The 21,802-nt window shown below is 46.7% G+C and overlaps 1 protein-coding gene across 2 annotated transcripts in view; it reads left to right on the top strand.

Annotated features, from left to right (window-relative positions):
• Nucleotides 1-21,802, top strand: part of SLCO3A1 (solute carrier organic anion transporter family member 3A1) — a 348,535-nt gene that overhangs the window by 292,663 nt on the left and 34,070 nt on the right. For both annotated transcript variants that reach the window (XM_004372670.1, XM_004372669.2), the window contains exons 5-7: nt 7,996-8,160; nt 14,273-14,471; nt 16,572-16,710. In XM_004372670.1, the coding sequence (XP_004372727.1) occupies nt 7,996-8,160; nt 14,273-14,471; nt 16,572-16,710 (503 nt within the window). The remainder of the gene's footprint in view (nt 1-7,995; nt 8,161-14,272; nt 14,472-16,571; nt 16,711-21,802) is intronic.

Raw genomic sequence — 21,802 nt, 5'->3', positions numbered from 1 at the left:
CTGGCCAGTGGGTGCCTGGCCCTTGTTTTACGCTGGCCAGTGGGTGCCTGGCCCTTGTTTTACGCTGGCCAGTGGGTGCCTGGCCCTTGTTTTACACTGGCCAATGGGAGGCAACACTGGTCCTTTTCCCTTGGGGCCCTCCTGGGGGGGTTACAAGGAAAAAGAAACAAACAGTCCATGGAATCAGTTGGCTCTGGGCTGTCCTGGCCGGTCCACACCCAACTGACACTTGGGTTCCTGCCTGAATGTTCATTTCCTGAACTGATGGTGTTTTATTTGTTCACTCAAATCACAGCCTTCTGCCTGTTACCTCACTGTCATTGTTAGCTGCCATTGAGTCACCGTGGTGAGCTCCCCACTCATGCTGAGCCCCTCAAGCCCCCCACTCATGCTGAGCCCCTCACTCATGCTGAGCCCCCTACTCATAGTGAGCCCCCCACTCATGCTGAGCCCCTCACTCATGCTGAGCCCCCTACTCATGGTGAGCCCACCACTCATGCTGAGCCCCCCCACTCATGGCGAGCCCATGCCTGGTCCTGCGCTGTCCCGATTAGTTGCAGATCTGACTGTTGTGATCCATAGGGTTTTCATTGGCCAATTTTTGGAAGTAGATCTCCAGGCCTTTCTTCCTAGTCCATCTTAGTCTGGAGGCCCCACTGAAGCCTGTTCAGCATCATATCAACACGCAAGCAAGCCTCCACTGACAGACGGGTGGTGGCTGTGCATGAGGTTCATTGGCAGGGAATCGAATCTGAGTCTCCTGCAGGGAAGGTGAGAATTCTACCACTGAACCACCAATGCCCCTGTTACTTAACTGAAGACAAGCAAAAGGGAACCTATTAGTCACTTATTTCAAACTTGGCAGTGATAGGGTGCCAAGAAGTTTCAGTCACCCCGAGTTCATCAGCAGCCCGGGGAGGGGGTGAGGACACTGGCTAGTCCACAGCACACAAGGCCACAGTGGGTCCAAAGCTGGAGCCACAGGCTGCCCAGGCTGGGCCCTGTGTGTGGCCGTGCTTCCTTCCCAGGAGACTTCCAGGTACCTCAGGCTCCCCTCCTCCCAGACTTTCTACCACACCTACCCAAGCCATGGTGTCTGTGCCTCTGGAATAAGCGATATGATGAGGAAGAGATGCACGTTCGGGATTTCTGGCCCACAGGCAGGGTATCTTTCCCCTGGCCTCAGCAGTGAAGTGTCCCCAGTTCCATCACAGGCAAGGAGCCTGTGGACTCTCACCGATGGTGTGATCATAGGTTTGTCTCTGTTTCGCAGTTAATGTTTCTTAAGAGAGTGTGACAGGTACCTTGCAAGACTTTGTGGCTCATTGATTCATCTATTTATTGGATTCCTTAACTGACCTCTCATTTATTGAACATATGCTCGTACCAGGCAGGGTGTCGGAGTCTAGCAATGGAAGCTTCTGCCCTCAGGTGGCTCCTCAGGCGGAGAGACGGGAGGGTCCAGGCAAGGCTGTCCAGGGAGGATGTCAGTGTGGTGGCCGCAGTCTGCAAAGGACACTTGGGAACTGACTCAGTGGCCACTAAACATCCGTTTTATGTGATGGAACTTCGTTTTTCAATTCTTGTGTCTTCATTAGGGTATTTTCCACTTTTACGCATCTTCGTTATTTCTTCCTAATTTTTTTTTTTTTGAAGTCATGATTTGAAGGCTGCTGTTTATCTCACCTCACTTCCCTCTGCCTCCCTGTTCTCTCCTTCTGAGGGGTCCCTTCTTTCAGGGATCCGAGTGTTAGGAAGGGCTTCATGGCGACTCACTTTCAGAAAAACACTTTTCTGTTGATGCAGTTCCCTGCCCAGAAACCTGAAAATGAAGAGCAGGAGCTCTGGAGTTCAAGCAGACCTGGGTTCAAATCCACCCTTCTCTCAGCTATGCATTCTTGGGACAGGGAGGGGGGAAATTGCAGCTTCTCAAAGAAGCATTAGTTTCTTCCTGAATAAAATGGGGATGAGAAGACTACCTGCTATTGTGATGTTTGTAATAGTTCTATGAGAAACACTTAGCACGGGGCCCTGCCCAGTACTGATAGCCCCGCAAGTATTACTGTCATTATAATTTCTGAGCAGTTACACAAACTGGCTCCATCTCCCCTTCTTGGGAGCATTAATCATGGTGTGTCAACAACACTGTTGCTAAAGGAAAAGAAAGTCAGTGCCAATTACAATAGATTAAAGGCAGAAATATCCTGAGAGTCAGATGGAGTAGGTACTGAGACTGCCTGGGGCACCTCTAGTACTCAGGAAGGGCAGTGGATGCAGGGACAATTGCCTCCTCTGGGCCGCCTCACCTTGTAGCGCCCTCTGGTGGAGGGGAGGCCCTTAGCTCTAGTGGTGGCTCCCAGGAGCTCTCCTGTCCACCCTCCACTGTGGTCTTCCCACCCTGGCTCCTCCTGGCTCCTCTCTGCTCTGCGTGCTCACTTATCTGCTCACGTGAGTGCGCCTACACAGCAACCTTGTCCTCATACCTCTCAGTCACACGGTGTACAATCAGAGGAGCTTCGGAGCTCTCTTTCTGAGTACCCAGGGATCACTCGAGTTATCATTAGACTCTTAGGAACCCTAGTGGCACAATAGTTAAGAATGCAGCTGCTAACCGAAAGGTCGAGTTTTGAACCCACCAGCTGCTTCATGGGAGAAAGGTGTGGCAGTCTGCTTCTGCAAAGATTACAGCCTTGGAAAACCTATGGGTAGTTCTGCTCTGTCCTGTAGGGTTGCTATGAATCAGAATCGACTTGAGGACAACGAGTTTGGTTTGGGTTTTTTACTGAGCTCTTAACTATGTACCAGAGACATTGGGCCAAATGCTTTAAGCACATGATTCTCATTCAGTCTGTACAGCAATCTGTGGGATGGTGGGGGCACCCAAGTCACAGGCCTACTCAGTCTTGAAGCCAGCATTCAAGTCTGGGTTACCTGGCTCCTCAGACCAGGTTCTTAGCCATTATTTTATACAACTGCATTTAGTAACACCTTGTATAGGGCACAGGGTTCCTCCTCTTTGGACCGTCCAGTTTTTTGTTTTATTCCTCCTTCTCTTCCTTTCCCAGCTCATCCTTTAAAACACATGGACCCCTGATTTATGCCAGAGCTAGTCATTTCCCTCCACCTAACTGGGATTTTTTTTTTTTTTTTTTTTTTCCTGAGAGAGAATGAAGCTGAGCCTTTGCTCACCAGGAGTGGCCTGCATGCTTGGCCTTTAAGCCAAGAGTAGCACCCCCTCAGAATCCGTGTCAGGTAGCACACTGGTTAAGAGCATGTGCTGTGGCAGCAGATACCAGGGTTTGAACTTCTGCTGTGCAGTGTTCACCATGGGATCTCTGTCTGCCTTAGTTTCCTCATCTGTACATTGAGGATTTAAATAATCCCCAGAACACAGGTTTGTTGTAAGGATGACATGGTTTATATGTAAGTAATTAGAATGGTATTTGGTACATAGTACATGTTCTGTCAATATCAGTCCTCATTACTTCTCCAAACCTAGCCTTCTTCTCCTTCCTCAATGACCCACAAGTTACCAAGAAGTCCCAACCCTACAGGACTGCCTTCCAAAGACTAGTAGTGGAAAAAATCGTTTTCCCTAGAGACTGTTCTCTCACCGCTGTTCCCAGTGTTATACCTTTCTGCTGTTCAGCACCATGCTCCCCATAAGGGTTGGAAAGATTTTCCTGGCTGATGAGACTGCATAATTCAAGACAACCTGGCTCCCACCCCCACCTCCCTTCTGGGGCTAAATCTGTAGGGGAGGCAAATGGCTAAGGGGGATAGTAGGCGTTCAGTGGCCTGGTGTGGCCTTGGTTCAACAGGTTTTGTTTGTCTGGGCCACCTCATTAGCTCCTGCCTCCTTGGAAAGTCAGATTTTATGGGCTTTAAAAAAAATCCGTTTGAATGAAAAAGCTTGAAACACTGGGTTAGCCCTAGGATCAAGCTAATTAATACCCCCTTTCAAACTGGGACTTTGGAGGGTTGGCTGAACCTTTGAAAAGGAATCTTCTTTTGAGAGTGCTACATAGTAGTCATTGCAATAAACCCGGGATGGGAGGAAGAACCTGGGAGGAAAATAGCTGAACACAAGAGGAAGCTGTCATCTCCGGAGGTGAATCGGCAGAGGGAAAAAAGAACATTCTTCATGCAAGTAAGGCCCACTGAGCCCTCAGTTAGAGGATTCTCAAACTTAATGATTTTCACATCTAATCCAAGGCGAAATTAGTCATTCGATATTAAGACTAAAGCAGGCAGTCTCCTGTCTCAAGGAGGAATCCTTCCCACTGAAGTGGAGTTCTCTCTGAAATAGTTAAATTGTTTGCTGAAGTATAAAAAATATTCCATTAACTGGAGTCGCCTTGACTGAGCAAGTGCCTTCCACCTCCTCAGACTTGCCAAGATGGCTCTGATCAAGGGCAAGGAGATACTGGGCCCAGAGAGAGCATGCGATCAAGCCAAAATCCTAACTGGTGTTGTCTCCAAGCCAGAGAACAAAGTTCTTAACCACAGAGTGCTGGTTTTATTTGTGAGCAGCCATTTTACGCATCTGCAGATGTGGCAGTGGTGCTTTATTCTTCCGGAGTCCACGAACCTAAGGAGTCTGCACGCTAACAAAGGAAACAAAGCCCCTAGTAAAAGTATGGTGAAGGCTCATTTTCCTGGAATGTCCCTAACCTACTTATTCATCATTGGCAGTGTTTTCAGAGTTTAGATATCTTAATTTCAAAAGAGCACAATGATTGAGGAACAGTGTTATTACCTGTCAAAATGTGTAAACAGCTAAGGACTTTCAAATTCATTCATTGCAAGGTGATAGTGATGGCGCTGTGGTCACCCAGTGTGATCCATACTACTCTTTCTACAGTGTAAGGCTTGGTGTTCCAGTCACTTGTCACAGGCATGTTATACCATCACAGCGCGCTACTCACTATAGCAAATTGGCCTTCACTTATTAGCAGTGATTTATGATGACGGAGTCTTAATATCCAAGGGGCTCTTATACATGAAGACCTGTACTTAGTACATTGACCTCTGTTTGTGCTCAGTTTATTCATCTTATGAGTCTATTAAACAATCAACGTTTTTAAACATTACACAGTCAACATCCCTATAAGTTTTGTACACAACTTAAAAAAATGTAGATTTAACAAAGGAAAATTTCCCAACATTTAAACATAGATTTTAAATATAAACATTTCTAAACATTTAATTGAAATTTCCTTTCTAAAAACATTAGATTATTGCAAATGTTTGAAACCCTGTAAAAATGAACAAAACACAGACAAAAAGATCCTACACTTAAATTAAAAAGCAGGATATAAACATATGAATATGAAGTTAAAATCATTTCTGCATTATCTTGATTCCTATTCATATCATTTTTAAAGTTTTTACTTTATTTTTATTATGCTTTTTATTCCAATAGTTGTTATTTTAGTTTCCGCGGGCTACCGTAACAAAATATCACAAAGTGAGTGAGTGCCTTTAAAGGAGAGAAATGAATGGTCTAACAGACTAGAAGTCCAAATCAGGGTATCAGCCACGTTGATTGCTTCTGACATCTGAGAGAGGAACTGTTCTATGCCTCTCTCCTATCTTCTGGTGGCTCTCGACAATCCTTGGTGTTCTTTGACTTGCAGCTGCTTCTGCCTCCATTGTCACATAGTCATTCTTCCTCTGTCTGTGTCTCTCCTCTTTTTTAAGACACTACTTAGATGGGATTAGGACCCAACCTACTCTGGTATGACATCATGTTAACCTAACTGGTAACATCTAAAAGGCTTTATTTCCAAACAAGGTCACATTCAAAGGTACCAGGGATGAGGACTTCAATATATCGTCGAGGTTACCAGGTCCAGTTATTCTCTGGTTGCTTTTTGGCTGGGATATCGGATCTGGTTGCTCAGCCCACAGTGGTTCCAAGCCGCCAGTCATCTGGCTCAGTCCATTTTCCTAACTAAATCGCTTTTATTATGATAAAGGACTCCTAAGTTCCTGTCCTTCATGTAGATTTTCATTTCTGAAACTTGGTGTCTTCCCCAGGAATGATAAATTTTAAGTTTTGTATATCTGCCAGTTCCTGACCCATTGCTCTGTTGTTTTGATTTATTGAACGTGTCTGTTAACATTATTAAAAACTTATGTATTCCCTATTATTATTTCATTCTAATTAGTTGGGCCATTTAGAGGTTTCGTCTCCTGGATGAGATTGAGCCTCTCTAATGAGCTCTCTTCTTTAGGACAGCTGGCTGATTCATCACCTTGAAAGGCAGTGTTGGGCTCTCTTTCCACCTGTTTATTTCGTATGACCACAGGTACTGGTCACTTCTTCCTAAACTTGGTATGGAACCTGCTTCATCTGGGACCCCATGTTTTATCTTCTGCTTACACAAACAGAAACAAATACACCACATCACGTATTATGATTACAGCAGAATAAAGTTCCCCTAGCTTTAGTCGCTGGCATACCACCTTTATAATTCTTGCCTTATCTGCAAACCACCTGTCCCATTGTTTACATAAGACTTTTTTTTAAATAGCTTTAAATTTACTTACATGTTTTAACCTAGCCTCATCTTAGATTGTTGTTGTTAGCTGCTGTCAGGTTGGCCTCCAACTTATGGCCAGCCCATGTACAATGGAACTCCTGCACCATCCCCATGATCAATTGTGGATCAGACTGTTGTGATCCATAGGGTTTTCACTCGATGATTTTCAGGAGTAGATCACCAGGCCTTTCTTCCTAGTCCGTCTTAGTCTGGAAACTCCACTGAAACCTATTCAGCATGATAGCAACATACAAGCCTCCACCGACAGACGGATGGTGGCTGTGCATGAGGGGCACTGGCTGGGAATCCAACCCAGATCTCCTCATGGGAGTGAGAGTTCTACTGAACCACCGCTGCCTCACGCTGTAGATCATAATGGCCATAAAATTGCGTATTTGATGTATCTGTTATATTTCAGTTAACTTTTTGTGTAAATACACATTAAAATAATGGCAGAATTATTGAAATGAGGAGGTTGTCCTTGTACCCCCTTGAGCCCCTCTGCATCCTGCCAGGGCACATGCCCCCCACTTGAGGACAGCTGGCTGAAGATCACGTGCCAGGGATCTAACCACTGGAAGTAACCAAACAATGTACAAGGATTTTATAAGACCAATCTTTCATTTTTAAAAGCAAGAGGAATTCTTAGTGGTTGAAGAAACCACATACTCTGAGAAAAACAAAGTATAATAAAATAAAATAAAATTGAAACATATGACCTCAAAAAGACCTGTGTTCCAGCTCTGTTGGTATTTAGGTGATGCATGAGCCACGGCAGGGCTTGTACCATCATCCATTCTCACGTGAGCCCTGAGCACCCAGGATGGGTGGGGGCTGCTTCTAGGTTGAACTGAATGATCAGAGAAGACCTCCTGAGGAGGAGGGAGCATGTAGGGCAAAGATCTGGGGGCAGAGCAGCCCAGAAAAAGGAGGGGAGCCCCAGGGACAAAGTCCCGAGCAGGGAATGACCTTGATGCACAGGAGAAGCAGCTGGACTGGAGGGAGGGACGGGGCCTGGTAGAAAGTGTGATCAGATCTCTGAGGGGCAGGCAGACCATGGGCCAGGGTACACAGTGTGGATTTCATTGCAGATGGAACAGGAGACCATTACGAGATATTGAGAAGCAGACTACAGCGCAGGGAGTGATTGTATCAGAAAATCAAGTGAAAACCGAGATACCAGACAGATCGTTCTGGTTAACCCCCAAGGGAGGGCTGATTTGGCTTCCCCAGGGAGGTCACCATGGAGACGGTGAGAAGGGGTTATATTCGGGATATAGCTTGAAGCCCAAGTTTTCAGGAATTACTGATGAATTATGGGATCTAGGTGGCTCCTGGCACCGTGTGCTGAGACAGGAAGGGTGGGCCAAGAAGGAGCCTTTGGAGCAGGAGGCGGTAAGCTGGGAGCGCAGTGCGTGTGTGACCTCTGCTTTCTCCCTCCTCACAGTGATTCCGAAGGTCACCAAGCACCTGCTCTCAAACCCCGTGTTCACCTGCATCATCCTGGCTGCCTGCATGGAGATTGCAGTGGTGGCCGGCTTTGCGGCCTTCTTGGGGAAGTACCTGGAACAGCAGTTCAACCTCACCACCTCTTCTGCCAACCAGCTTCTCGGTGAGTCCATTGCTCTGTCCTTATGAGAGGACGGGAGAGGCTGTAGTACACATAATCTGTAAGAATTTACCGAGAACCTCCAAAGACTCAGCATCATGCTGGGACTGCAACAGCAGTATACACCTGGTCTTTCACAAAAGGAAAATCATATTATATTCTCAGGCTCAGATTTGCCCACCTGAAGCAATTGTTAAAAGCACATGATAATAAAGAGTTAAAACATAACACACACATAGGAAGCATTGTCAGAGGCTGGGAAGTCGATAGATTGGTGTAAACTGGAGTATTTGGGGAAGATGAAGGAGTCCCTGGGTGGGGCAAATGGTTAACACACTCGGCTGTGAACCAAAAGGTTGGAGGTTGAAGTTCACCCAGAGGTGCCTCAGAAGAAAGACCTAGCAATGCACTTCTGACAAATCAGCCATTGTTCTACTATAGAGCACAGTTCTACCCTGACACACATCGGGACACCATGACTCAGAATTGACTCAGTTGTTTTTATGGTTCAGGAAGAGAGGAATAAAGATAGATCTTGAAAGGTTAGCAGGCTTGGTCAGGTATGAGAGAAAGCATGAAATCCACAGTCAGTAACTATAGAGCTTTGAAGCCATATGCTTCCCACCGCTACCCCACAGGCATAACTAATTGACCTCTAAATCAGGCATAGCCTTACAATCCTTCTCAATAGTAGACTACAGATATCTGCTTTCAATTATGTGTAGTTGGCGTGCTAAAGAAAACGAATTTGCCCTCATGAGAAACTGTGTCATCCATGTGGCATGAGGAAAGTGGTCTCACAGTGAATGAGGGAGAGCGGAGGGGTCAAGAATGACTCCCAGGTTTCTGACTTGGACAGCTGGTGGTACCATTTGTGAAAACTGGAAATAGCAGACAAGAATCAGATCTATGGGGAAGACTTTGAGTTCACATTTGAGTTTGCTGAGCATGAGATGCTGTGGGAAACCTAAGTACTGATGTGCTATCAGTCTGATAGCACATATGGTACTGATGTCTGTATTTGGTTGAGGGCTCAAGAAAGAGATCTGGGTTAGTAATATGAACTTGGTTGCCATCAGCAGATGGATCGTAGTTGAAATGGGAGTGGAATTTATACCAGGAAAATTATAGAATTAGAAAATAAAAGGTCAAACACCAACCTGAAGAAATGAAGGACAAGGACTCTGCCAAGAAGTTTAAGAAGCAGCATCCAAAAGAAATCCAGAGAGTATGGGTTATGGGAGTCAAGGGAAGAGATGATTCCGGGCATAAAGGAGACGTCAGCAATGTGAGTGGTCATGCAAGGGAAGGGCTAAGGTGTCTCGTTAGCTTTAACAATGAAGAAGTCCTTTCGACTTATATCAGGGCTGTTTCTGTGAAGTGGCAGAGGTGGCGGCCAGATGGCGATGTGGAGAATAGTCAATGTGAGGGAAGGAATAGTGACTGCAGGACACTTTCCAAAAGCTTAGCTGTGGAAAAAAGGAGAGAGAACAGGGGCTGGTGGTGTGTGTCGGGACCAAGGGAGAGGGGTGGTGACCACTGTTACTGCTAGGGCAGTAAAGACTTGAGCAGGATTCCAAGCAGAGGGAAAAGACCATCACAAGATGATCTGCAGAAGAGAGAGGGAATGTGGGTAGACAGCCAAAGAATTCATCTGCTCCACTGAAAACGAAGAAAAGGAAAGAGGCATGAGCGTGGCAGTACCACCAGGAGTTTGAAGGTGCTACATCACTGTAGACTGTATCTTTTCTGTTAAGTAGGAGTTCAGATTATCTGCTGAGAAGAATGGGCGAGGTGAAATTTTCTGATCTTCCCCTCTAAAACCTGACACATCACAAAGTGACTAATAAACAAATGAAAAGGTGCTAACCATCATGAGTCATCAGGAAGATGCATGTAAAAACCACAGTGAGATACTAAGAGCCACCACCAGACTGACAGCACCAAGCATTGGCGAGGATATGGAGCAACTGGAACTCTCATACACTGCTGGCAGGAATGTAGAATGGACACTCACTTTGGAAAACTCTTAGGCAGTACCTATTAAAGTTAAGCAGATGCTTACTCTGTGATCCATCTGTTCCACTCCTGGGCATATACCCAGCAACAGTGTTTATGTCCACCAAAAGGCATATGTAAGAATGTTCGTAGTAGCTTTATGCATAATAGCACCAAACTGGAAACAACCCAAATGCCTATCAATAGTAGAATGGGTAAATAAACTATAGAATGTTCATACAACGGACTATTACTGCATAACATGAAAAAGAAAGAACTTTGATACATGCCCCAATGAGGATGAATATCACAAAGTTGAGAGCTGAGAGAGTTAGATGCAAAATATTTATATGGATTAAAAAGAGGGAAATTTAGTTGAAGTGATAAAGGCTAGAATAACAGTTACCCTTGGGGAAGACTAACTAGGAGGGGGTACCAGCAAGCTTTCTGGGGTGCTGGGAATTTTCTATAGCTTGATCTGAGTGGTGCTTATAGGGGTGTATACAGATGTAAAAATTCTTCAGGCTGTTCTTTTAAGCTTTGTGCACTTCACCGTATACAACGTATATCATGGTGTCTCTCCCTGGGAACTGCTAGAGTAGCACAAACCTTATTTTTTTTTTTCTTTTTTACTAATAACTCTTTACCACCCACCGTTTTGTAGGTATTACCAAAATGCAGTCAGCCCTTTAATACCTGACTGACAGAGATAGGGCAAAATGTATCTCCTTTTAATTAAAATTATAATCTCTGTGCTATCCCCAGGATCATGCAGGTTTAACCCTTCGGCACTGAAGAGTTTATAGCTCTTGTCCTGACCTCTTTGTGCCCATTCCTTAAATTTTGATTACATTCGCACAGTGGCTTCAGCTTTGGGGCTCTGTTCTATTTCAGAACAGATTCCTAACTTTTCTATTGACAAACAGATCAATAGTATTCCGGGCAGAAGGTCAGAAAACACAATCTCGCCTCCTTGCACCAGTTTCTCACCTGGTGACCTCTGTCTTCTAGAGTGCGTGGTGTGGAGGGCTCCTTCTCCCACCTTGCGACAGGCAACCTCTTGCCTATCCCTTCCGGCAGTCCTGGAAGGTAGTGTGCAGGCCCTCTTCCTGCGCCCTGTCCATGGTGTCTGTCTAATTAGCGTGGACTCTGGAAAGCCGGGTTCAAGAGGGGGCTGGCCATGGGCAGTTAGGAGCAGAGTAAGACATTGGGGGCATGAGGTGAGACTCATTTGAGAAAATACTTCACCCTATAGTTCCCACTAGGTCCCTGGCTGGTACAAACGGTTTACATTTGACACTAACCTAAAAAGGAGCCCTGGTTAATGGTTAACAATAGTTAGGTGCTCGGCTGCTAACCAAAAGGTCAGAGATTTGAACCCACCAGTGGCTCTGTGGGAGAAAAGACCTGGCAATCTGCTTCCATAAAGATTACAGCATTGGAAACCCTATGGGGCAGTTCTACTCTGTCCTGTAGGTCACTAGGAGTTGGAATCGACTTGACAGCACACAACAACAACACTACCCTAAAGGTTGGCAGCTCAAACCCACCCAGTGGTATTGTGGAAGAAAGTCCCAGTGATGTGCTTCCATAATGATTACAGACATGAAAACTCTACGGAGCAGTTCTGCTCTGTAACACATAGGGTCGCCATGAGTCAGAATTGACTCGACAGCAAGGGGTTTGGTTTTTTGGGTTGGTAGCTCCGGTGAACCTGGGAGATGGGGCCCATGAATTAATCTCAGAGCAGCAACAAAGCTCTGGGCCACCCACAGAGCCATCAACAAGTGCCAGCACAGTTCAGAGAACAGCAACACCATTGATGAGGAAGGGGCGATGGTGATGATTTATGAGTGAAGATAAAAGGGCGCAATCTGCGTAGGTAAACGTAATGAGGATGGAGTTTGGGACATTCTGATAATTGCCTAGAGTGTTAAGAGGGTGCTCCAATCAGGGAAGGAGACAGAAGGCTGACAGTGGCTTGGAGAAAAGGCGCCAGAAGCCTCTTATTGCCATAGGTATCGTCACACGAAGTGTCACTCTTGCTGTCTCTGGTGGGAAGTTAAACGTTGCACAAGCCTGCTCTCTGGGCGTGAACCTGTTGTCACCCACGTTCATTCACGCGGATTCGTTCTGCCTTTTTGTTCATTCAGAAAATAATACAGAGTGCCCGCTCTATGCTGGACACCGTTCAGGCACAGGGAGATGGTGCTGGGCTGAGCGGGATGGAAAGGGTCCTTGTCCTTAGGGGAGGTGCATGCTAGCGGGGGAGAGAGAGCAAGAAAAACAGAAATAAACAAGGCAACCTCAGACGATGGGGAGAGCCACGAAGGCAGTAACAACAGAGAGTCCGGGGCAGCGGGGTACAGGAGCCACTTTAGATAGGGGATCTGGGAGAGATAGGGGCCAGGCAAGGGAAGACGTAGGGCAAGAGTATCCCAAGAAGCAGTGACAGCAAGTGCAAAGCCTGGAGGCTGGCATGACCTGGCTGTTCTAGAAGAGAAAGAAAGAGGAGTGGGCATGACTGCGGGTGACCCCTAAGAAAGGGAATGAAGGTGCTGAGGCATACGAGGGGAGGGAGTAGACTTATTACTTCTGCATCAGAGGGGCTGGACCATGCACAGATATCCAAGAGCAGCAGATAATACAGAGGATAATAGAGATAATACAGAGGTATTATATGTTTGTTTAAAACTGACTTGTGCTGCTTTCTTGCAGCATACTTCCTGATGATGTCTTCCTTACCGTAATATTAACATTAATTTGCATTCCCTTAGCATGTTGATGTAGTCGACTGACCTAGAGGTCTGTTGATTGGCAAAGAGGAGGCTGCCTAGCCTGGAAAATCATCCATGCATACTCTGCATGGTGGACGAATGGCACCGGTGACGGGAAGCTGGGTTGTAGAGGAAATGAATCGGAAGGAGAGCAAAACCAAAGAGGAGATTAGCAGCCTAGGGCCCTTTGGTCCTCCTAAAATTCCATGCGTCTCTGGGAATCAGGAGGAGCAGGTTTGTGGTCCTGCCGCCTTGCAGATATCTCTGTATGTAAGAGGCAGGAAAAAATATATTTTTTATGCCAGTCAGTCCCCAAGAGCTGCACAACATACCAATTTGATGGTTGCTGCCTCGTGAGGAAGAGCAGAGCTGATTCAAACGCTGTCTTCCTGGGCTGCTGAGTTCTGTGACCTTTGGGAGAAACAGCCTCCAAACCTGTCCACCGAGCCCCCCTCTCCTGACGAGAAGAGGGGAGCAAAGCCCCAGACACTTCTGATCCCTCTTCCCCCATGACTTCCAAAGTGCTCGATGGCATTGACCTTCCTAAGATGCACATGTATGTCCCAGTCCGTCTGGCTTTGTCTCTCTGTTGTCCTCACATCAGTTGTGTGTGTTTTCTATGATTGTGGTCAACCCAGCACGACAGGTATATGCACTGAGAGTCATCATCACTGGGATTTTATGTGTTTGCCTCCTTGAGTTTTCTGTGAGCTCCTTAAGGACAGAGGTTAGATAGATAGATAGACAGACAGACAGATAGCTGCCTGCCACGGAGTCCCTGGGTGGTGCAAATGGTTAACACACTCAACTGCTAACCAAAGGTTGGAAGTTCAGGTCCATCCATAGGTGCCTTGGAAGAAAAGCTTGGTGATCTACTTCTGAAAAATCAGTCATTGAAAACCCTATAGATCACAGTTCTACTCTGACGCACATGGGGTTGCTACGAGTTGGAGTCGACTTGACAGCAATTGGGCAGAGATTGTTGTTGCTAGTTGCCGTTGAGTCAGTTCCAACTCATGGTGAACCCATGTGTGCAGAGTAGAACTGCTCCATAGGATTTTCAAGGTTGTGACCTTTTGGAAGCAGATCACCAGGCCTTTCTTTTGAGGCACCTCTGGGTAGGTTGAAATCTCCAACCTTTTGGTTAGTAGTCAAGCGCTTAACCATTTGCACCATTCAGGCAGAGATTAGGCCCCTAATAAATACTTTGGGGTACTATCGAGGAAGTCAGTGGGGAGTTCTGTCTTCACAGGGCTCAGCCGAAGGCCTGGCACTCATCCCTCCGTGTTGATTGGCCCTTCTTTGCGTGCTCACGGTTCCCTGCTCTGCTCTTATTCCAGGGATGACTGCGATCCCATGTGCCTGTCTGGGAATCTTCCTGGGCGGTCTCCTGGTGAAGAAGCTCAGCCTGTCTGCGCTCGGGGCCATTCGGATGGCCATGCTCGTTAATCTGGTGTCCACAGCTTGCTACGTCTCCTTCCTCTTCCTGGGCTGTGACACGGGCCCTGTGGCTGGAGTTACTGTTCCCTATGGAAACAAGTAAGTTCCAGAAGTGCCCACCTCAGCCCCCTCCTGCCCAAGATGCCAGGACTCTGTCCCCATGGTTGGTGTGAATGGAGCCAACTTCATCCCCAGTGGCCATGGCCAGAGGAGACAATGACACTCCTATATCTGACTCCCCAGGTCAAGGATCACTGTGACCCTCTGGGCTGACAAGGCTGTCTCCCAAAGCAGCCAGTGGTCCACTGGGGGAGAAAATAGGGTTATTTTTGGCATTTGACTTTAGGAACAGTGTTTTCATAGAAAATGAAAATAAGTTTAAAATAAAAGTTGGAATAGATTTCAACAATTCCTTAAACTATCAGAAGCTATCATTAGATTTATAGTAATCTCAAGGTTTAGTGCCTGGTACATATTGATAGTGTGGGAAGGAGGGAAAGAGGGAGAAAGAAAGATAAGAAAGATGGGAGGGGGAAGGGAGGGAGGGAGGGAAGGAAGGAAGGAAGTTAGTTTTTATGGAACCACTTGCTTATTTCCTACTCATTCCCCAGCGCTTTGGACCAGAGTACAATCAGCATTACTCTTAGAGGGAATCTATGGAGAGTCCTTACATACCCAGCACCAACAGTTGTCCGTTTTCTAAGTGGGACTCTGAGGCTGCCTTGGGAAGCAGGCCTGGGAGGACTGAGGCAGCAGGGAGGCTGGCCTGCAGGGTGTGGCTCCTCTCCACAGCCAGCCTCCTCCTCCAGGCAGTCACAGGGACTCCAAGGCCCTGCAGGAAGAGCCAGGCTCCTCCTCCAGGCAGTCACAGGGACTCCGAGGCCCTGCAGGAAGACCCAGGTTTACCTACAGCCCCCTGCGAGAGTGAGCAGGTGGGATGGGAGAGCCGAGGCACAGGCAGCTTGCGCATTCTCTCTGAGCACAGGCCAAGCCCCTTCCTCCGCTGCATCCAGCCCCGGTGGGCCTCTTCCAGTCCCTGCCGATGCTGCCCCAGATCCCCTTTCCAGGTATGGCGTTGTCTGGTTTGCACATGCTAAAAACGACAGTATTTGAGATAAAGCCCACCAGCCTTTCGTGTGGATCGCTTGGCTCTCAAGCAGTAAACTGTAGTGGTTAAAAGTGCAGAATCTGACTATAATAAAGTTATTCTTCAGCAAAGAAGAAAAGGGCGCAGAGCCTATGGTCTAACTGCCCGAGTTCAAATCCCTACTCTACTATGTACACATTATGTACATCTAAGCAAGTTATTTACCCTGTCTTTGCCTCAGTTTCCTTATCTGTTAACATGGGGCAATAACTGTACCTACTCCCTGGGTTATACTGAGAATAAATGCAGTAATGTATTCAGTGCCTTGAACAGGGCCTGACACATAAATCGTCAGATATCATCTCCTTCATCTTTATTACTATGTAAGTCCTCAGGACCCTGGGAGACTTAGCTAAAAATTATGGGGGTGAACGAGACACTTCTTCTCTTAGAGTTCTAGAAGACACCTTCTCCACCCTTTTTCTCTTTTCAGTTTGCTTGCTGTGGGTAACTGTACCTTTAATGATGCAAAGGACAATTTAAAACATCTTAGTAGTATTTTGCTCTGGAAAATGAAGCAGTCAAACAGACCCTAGATACCTAGGCCAGGCGAGTCGTAGCAATGTCTTAAGCTCTATGGGGCTTGCTGTCTGCTGGGAATGAATTAGATGAAGAAAGGATGAACCCAGAAAAGGAAGAAGGAAGAGTTGCTGGTCAAGGGAAGGGGGTCAGCTGGGGCTGCAGCATCAGGACAGGCTTCACGGCGGGTGAACATGCGCTAAGCCGTGGCTGCCCCCAGCCCAGAGGGTGCATTGGTCAAATGATAAAAAGGGGCCTCTTCCTCCAGGCAGACCCAGCTCCCACCCACCTGCTCACCTGGCACTGTCCCGCAGGGCACAGCCTGCACAGCCCTCAGCGTTGGTCCTGGCTGGTCCTTGAAGGGCAGTGAGGATTAAGATTGCAAGAGGAGAAGGAAGGGGTGCCAGGTCAGAACTCCACGAGCAAGGGCACCAGAGTGACTCATCACGGCAGAGGGCAGAGGGCTGTCATTGGGAGGATCCTGTTGGGACTGACCTCTCTCTGATAGGCTCCATTTCTCCTTTCTTTTCCAGCTCAGCAGCCAGCTCAGCCCTGGACCCCTACTCGCCCTGCAATAATAACTGTGAATGCCAAACCGACTCCTTCACTCCAGTGTGTGGGGCAGATGGGATCACCTACCTGTCTGCCTGCTTTGCTGGCTGCAACAGCACGGTATCATGACTTTCTGACAGGGCGGGGTGGGGTGGGGGACCTCAGGCAGCCAAGGAACTTAAAACCCAAGGTGAAGGTCATGAGTGGGCAACCACCCATGTTACATGCAGTGCTCTCCTGCCCTGTGACTTTTTCTCAGCTTCAGTCCTGGTCTAATGGAGAAACGTCTCAGCAGGATGGGAGGACTGACCAGCCATCCAATTTAGCCATTTGCTAAATCAAGTGGGTTTCCAAGGAATTTCACTGAGTAATTGAAAGTAAAAAGTCAAAGAAAGCTGTACATATGGAGCCAGAGAGAAAGATTTTGGCCCAAGGCACTCATAAAGGGTATCAATGGATTGAGATGTCTCTAGAAGTGGTGAGCTCCCCATCACCAAAAGTATGTAAACAAAAGCTAGAAAACCATTTATCTGGGAAGAACTCTTCCAAGCCTGAGATTATCTGACACTAACTTAAACTCTTCCTTACTCAATTCCCTTTGCTTTTTTCTTCCCAACTAGATGCCTCCCACCTTTTCAAATTCCCTCAACACACTTTTTCTTTTCTTTTTTTTGTGGGGGGGCTCTTCTTAGCGTGAATTTTGCAATTGGCTGTTAGCCCATAGCATTCCAAGGGCTGTCTTCATGGAAACCTGGTGCTAAGTAACTGGCCCCCAAGTTGTACCGATCCCACCTTCTCAGTGTCTCTTGCACCTGTCCTCCTGCGTTCACATCACCTCCACGGCCCTGGTGGAGGCGTCCCCTTCTCCTGCTTGGATTAGTACAGTAGCTACCTAGCTGGCCTCCCGGCTCAGGGTGGCCCCCTTCTGGTCTGTCATCTACACTGCAGCCAGAATGCTTCCTTTAGCACTGCAAGTGACTTTTTCAAATGGTAACACAAACAGTTAAGCACTCAGCTACTAACTGAAAGGTTGATGGTTCAAACCCATTCAGAAGCACCTCGGAAGAAAGGCCTGGCGATCTGCCTTCCAAAGGTCACAGCCTTGAAAACCCTACGGTGCACAATTCTACTCTGCAACGCTTAGGGTTTGCCTAAGTCTGAACTGACTTGACAGCAACTGGTTGGGGTTTTTTTTACTGTTACTCTGGAGTCCCTGGGAATCGACTCAACAGCACCTGGTTGTTTTTGTTCGTTTGTTCGTTTTTACTGCTCCTCTACCAACTGGGAGATAAGATCCAGGCACTCAGCCTGGGTAGCATGTGTCTTCACTGTGTGTCTGCCCGCCTTCAGCCTTGCCTCTTCAACTCTGCCTCCTTTCGGTTTGGGGTATTCCGCCTTCCCCATACAACGTGGCTTTTCATACTTCTCCCTGGCAGTTGGGCAACTCCTACTCACCTATCAATATGCTACTCAAACGCCACCTCCTTTGTGAAGCTATCCCTTCCCTCCTTTCTCTTTGGGGTTCCTGCCTCGGCAGCCCTTTGGTACCTGTCTCCCTTGGAGGCACTGCTCTCACTTCTCTGCCATGATCTGCTAAAGTGTCTGTCATCTGCTTTGATCTCTGGGTGTGTTGATGGCAGGGACTAGGGGCTGTTCTTTTGAAATCTCTGTGCTGAGCAAAGTGCTGGTACCCAGGAAGGACTCTCTTATGTCTGCAGGGCGCATGAATGGGAAGGAGACTATGAAGAAGGCCGAGTGGCCGCTTTCAAGGAAACTAGAGATGAATTTATGAGCCCCCTCCCCACCGCTTCCCACATCCTCTATCTTTTGGTAGCAGTAATTTCCCTGAAGAGAAGAAAAATGGATCATTTATTTTCATTTTCAAAAATTTCGTTTTTCTTTGCTTTTCACATTTAGATTCCTGGCCAGTTAAGAACATCTTTCTGTGGAGAACATAAATCACCATGGGGGGGTGGCGGGTGGGGGAGGAACCGATTCTTTTAAATTAGATTATAAAGCACTTTCCTTACGTGACTGGAAAAGAATTTTTAAAAAGAGATGGGGCCTTGAGAATGGTTAAAATAAAAACACAGGCTATTATTTTTCATGACAACAATTTCATTAGCATTTTAATATCCAAAAAGTTATATTATAAATCAGTCTCGGTTCTTATCCTGTTCCAAGAATGAAATTGACTCAGCGTAGGCTAGTGTCCTGAGACCAGGCGAGTCTCTATTTCAGAGAGAGCACTGACCAAAAAAGTTTATCTCAAAAATTGCATTTCCCCCTATCTTGCATGTACAAGAGTCTTATTGAATAAGAGCCTAATGGGGCCTATGGCTGCTTCCAGCTGCAGAAACAGCAAAGCTGCAGAATGCAGTTACCCGATTGTGAGCCCCTCAGCTTACCTCAGACATATCCTTTATTGCCCAGACACCTGCCTATTCTTCATGTTGCCTGAGGCCTCGCATTGTCTGCTGAGGTGCAGGCAGGGTGGGGAGGTTATTCTCCTGCAATGATAAGGCAGAGAATGAGAAACCACCCTCCTTGTAGAGATAGATGTCTGGATGCCCTGGCTTCCAACAGGTGGATGAGGGATTCGGGAACACAAAGCCACACTCCTGTCCTGGAAAGCGGCCCTGTGATGGTCTAGCCTTTGAAACAACTGCAACCGTGAAACTGCAGCACAAGCTTTGTGGAGGGCCTGTCACAGGCCAGGTAACGGGGCCTTCCCTGTGTCACTCGCAGCTCATGACACCTCCATCCAGAGTCAAAAGCACCTCAGGCCAACAGCCAGCAACTAGCAAAAAACAATGTCAATATTTTAAATCTTTGCTGCAGTATTTTGAGAAAATGCCAGATGGTGGCTTATATTCCTAGAACGTTCACTCTTTCCCTTTCGGCCTCCTTTCTTGCCTCTCCTTTTTATCTCCAGCTTCCCCCAAAACTCTCCCACAGGCTAAAGGATACCTTGGTCTCTCTTAACCTCTTTCCCATTTTATATTTATTCTTTGACTATCCCCTGGAGTTCGTCTCTCCCCATGTGAATCCAGCCATTTTCCTGGCTTCACCAGTTCTTCCTCCCATACCCTTGCCCTGTATATATTATCTTGTTCATCCTTCCAACAGCCTTGTGAGGTAGCTGTTCTTATTCCCTCATGACAGACGAGGTTCATGACTTACCCAAGGTCACGCCGTAGGAAGTGCCAGAACTGGCATATGAGCGATAACCAAAGATGTCTCTCGACATTGCCACATGTCCCTGGGGGCAAAATTACAGCCGGTTGAGAATGACTGCTCTAGAGGAGGGGGTGAGACGGGGTCCTTAGAGTGTACGCATATGGGCTGAAAGTGAGTGTTTGTCCTTCAGTCTCCTTTCCCTCTCACCCTCATTTTATTCACATTTCTCCTTGTGGCACTGAAGAAAGCAAGCTGGGGGGTTGGAGGTGCCACGTTAACATATTGCAGCAGAAGGAACAGACTGCTTAGGTGCCATAGCTGCCCTGAAGATGTATTTACTGTGGCTGGAACCAAGGTTTAACAGTCTGGGTGTTTCATATGTGAATCTGGATTTCTAGCCTTTTTGAAGAAGTTAGAAGGTCCACTAATGACCCTGCTCCCATAAAGCAATATCGGCTGGAGCTGAGAAGTGGCTGCCCCTTTAGACAGGACATTTGGTCTCCATCAGCCATTGTCCCCACAATGGCCACCCCTTATCTCTACACCATTTTTCTTATTTATGTTTCCTATCTGGCCCCCAAAAGCTTTTAGTTTGCAAACACTGCCGTAGACCCTGGCATGGAAGCCCCATTTGCTAGACTGAATTAAAAGTCTATACTCACCCTGGTAATGACTTGTCAGAATGGACTTGTGAATGTTCTGAAATCAAGTCCTATTAGGACATTGCTACCTGGACACCTAATATATCTCAGGCCCTGTGCTAGGCATAGAAATATGGAGATGAATAAGATGAGAAGCTGTGTTCAGTAGAAAATGAGAGGGAATGTAGCAGTAGTTATAGACAAGGAAGCAGCAAAGAGCAGCACCTAACCTGACCTTAAATGTTTCAAATACAATATTAAGTGAAAAGAGCACATTAGGAAACAGTATATAGATCCTGATCCTTGTTAATAAAGAGAAGAAAAATTTAAATATGCCTATATCTTTGAATGAAACAAAGACTGGAAAAATATATAGCTAACAATTCTTAGAAAGTTAGCTCTGGTCAGGAACTAAAACATTGATTTTTATATATTTCTTTGAAATTTCATGTATATGTCCAAATTGTCTAAAATGAAGGTACATCACTTTTACAATAAGGAAATATTTTTATCTTTAAGAAATAGCTGACATTGAAGTTTGGTGGCTGTATTCTAACAGAAGACAGCAGATACGAAGACAAATCAGTGAACCTGCAGTGTTCTGGCTCCAAGGTAGAAATTGGTACGAAGTAGGAGAGGGCTCAAAGGAAGGAGGAGACATTTTCCCTGGAGGAGGAGGAGTGGCAGGGGACCAGGCCTTCATCATGAAGGATGAGTGGGTATTTTGCTTGGTGGACCAGGCATGGAAGAATCTTCCAGCAGTGTGTAAGCATGAGTGTGGAGGCTTGAAACCTCATGATATGATCAGGAATTTGGTTTAGAGTAAACCAGTTGCCATCAAGTCAACTCCAACTCATGGCAACCCCAGTGTGGCAGAGTAGAGCTGTGCTCCACGGGGTTTTCAATGGCTGACTGTTTGAAAGTAGATCACCAGGTCTCTGGGTAGACTCAAACCTCCAACCTTTCTGTTAGCAGCTGAGCACTTAGCCATTTGCACTACCCAGGGACTCTTGGTTTGGGAGTAGGGAGAGTGAAAGCTAGAGAGAGGGAGAGAGAGACGCAGGGGCCTGTCCGTTCATTCTGAGTTGCAGTCACATCTTCCAGCTTTCCTTGTTCTGCTCACATTTCCTACCTGGTATGGCTGAAGCAAAGAGTTAGCGTTGCCGCGCCCCAAAGAACTGCCTCTTTCCTCCCTTTGGCAGGAGATAATTAAGGCTGTGACAGGATGCTCTCTGGCTCGTGCATTAGAGGTTATAGGGGTGAAAGGTGGACGCAGGTCTTGCTTTCATTTCAGATTTTTCCTCCCTGGCCATTAGCCTTCAGTCAATGACCCTGCAAGGGAAGAAAAGATCATATTTCTTCTTACAGCTTTTCAATATCCCCTTTGCCTT

Source organism: Trichechus manatus, unplaced genomic scaffold (assembly GCF_000243295.1).
Source record: "Trichechus manatus latirostris isolate Lorelei unplaced genomic scaffold, TriManLat1.0 scaffold00019, whole genome shotgun sequence".
NCBI lineage: Eukaryota > Metazoa > Chordata > Mammalia > Sirenia > Trichechidae > Trichechus > Trichechus manatus.
The sequence above is the reverse complement of the archived record's forward strand: the minus strand, read 5'-3'. Positions and strand labels throughout refer to the sequence as shown.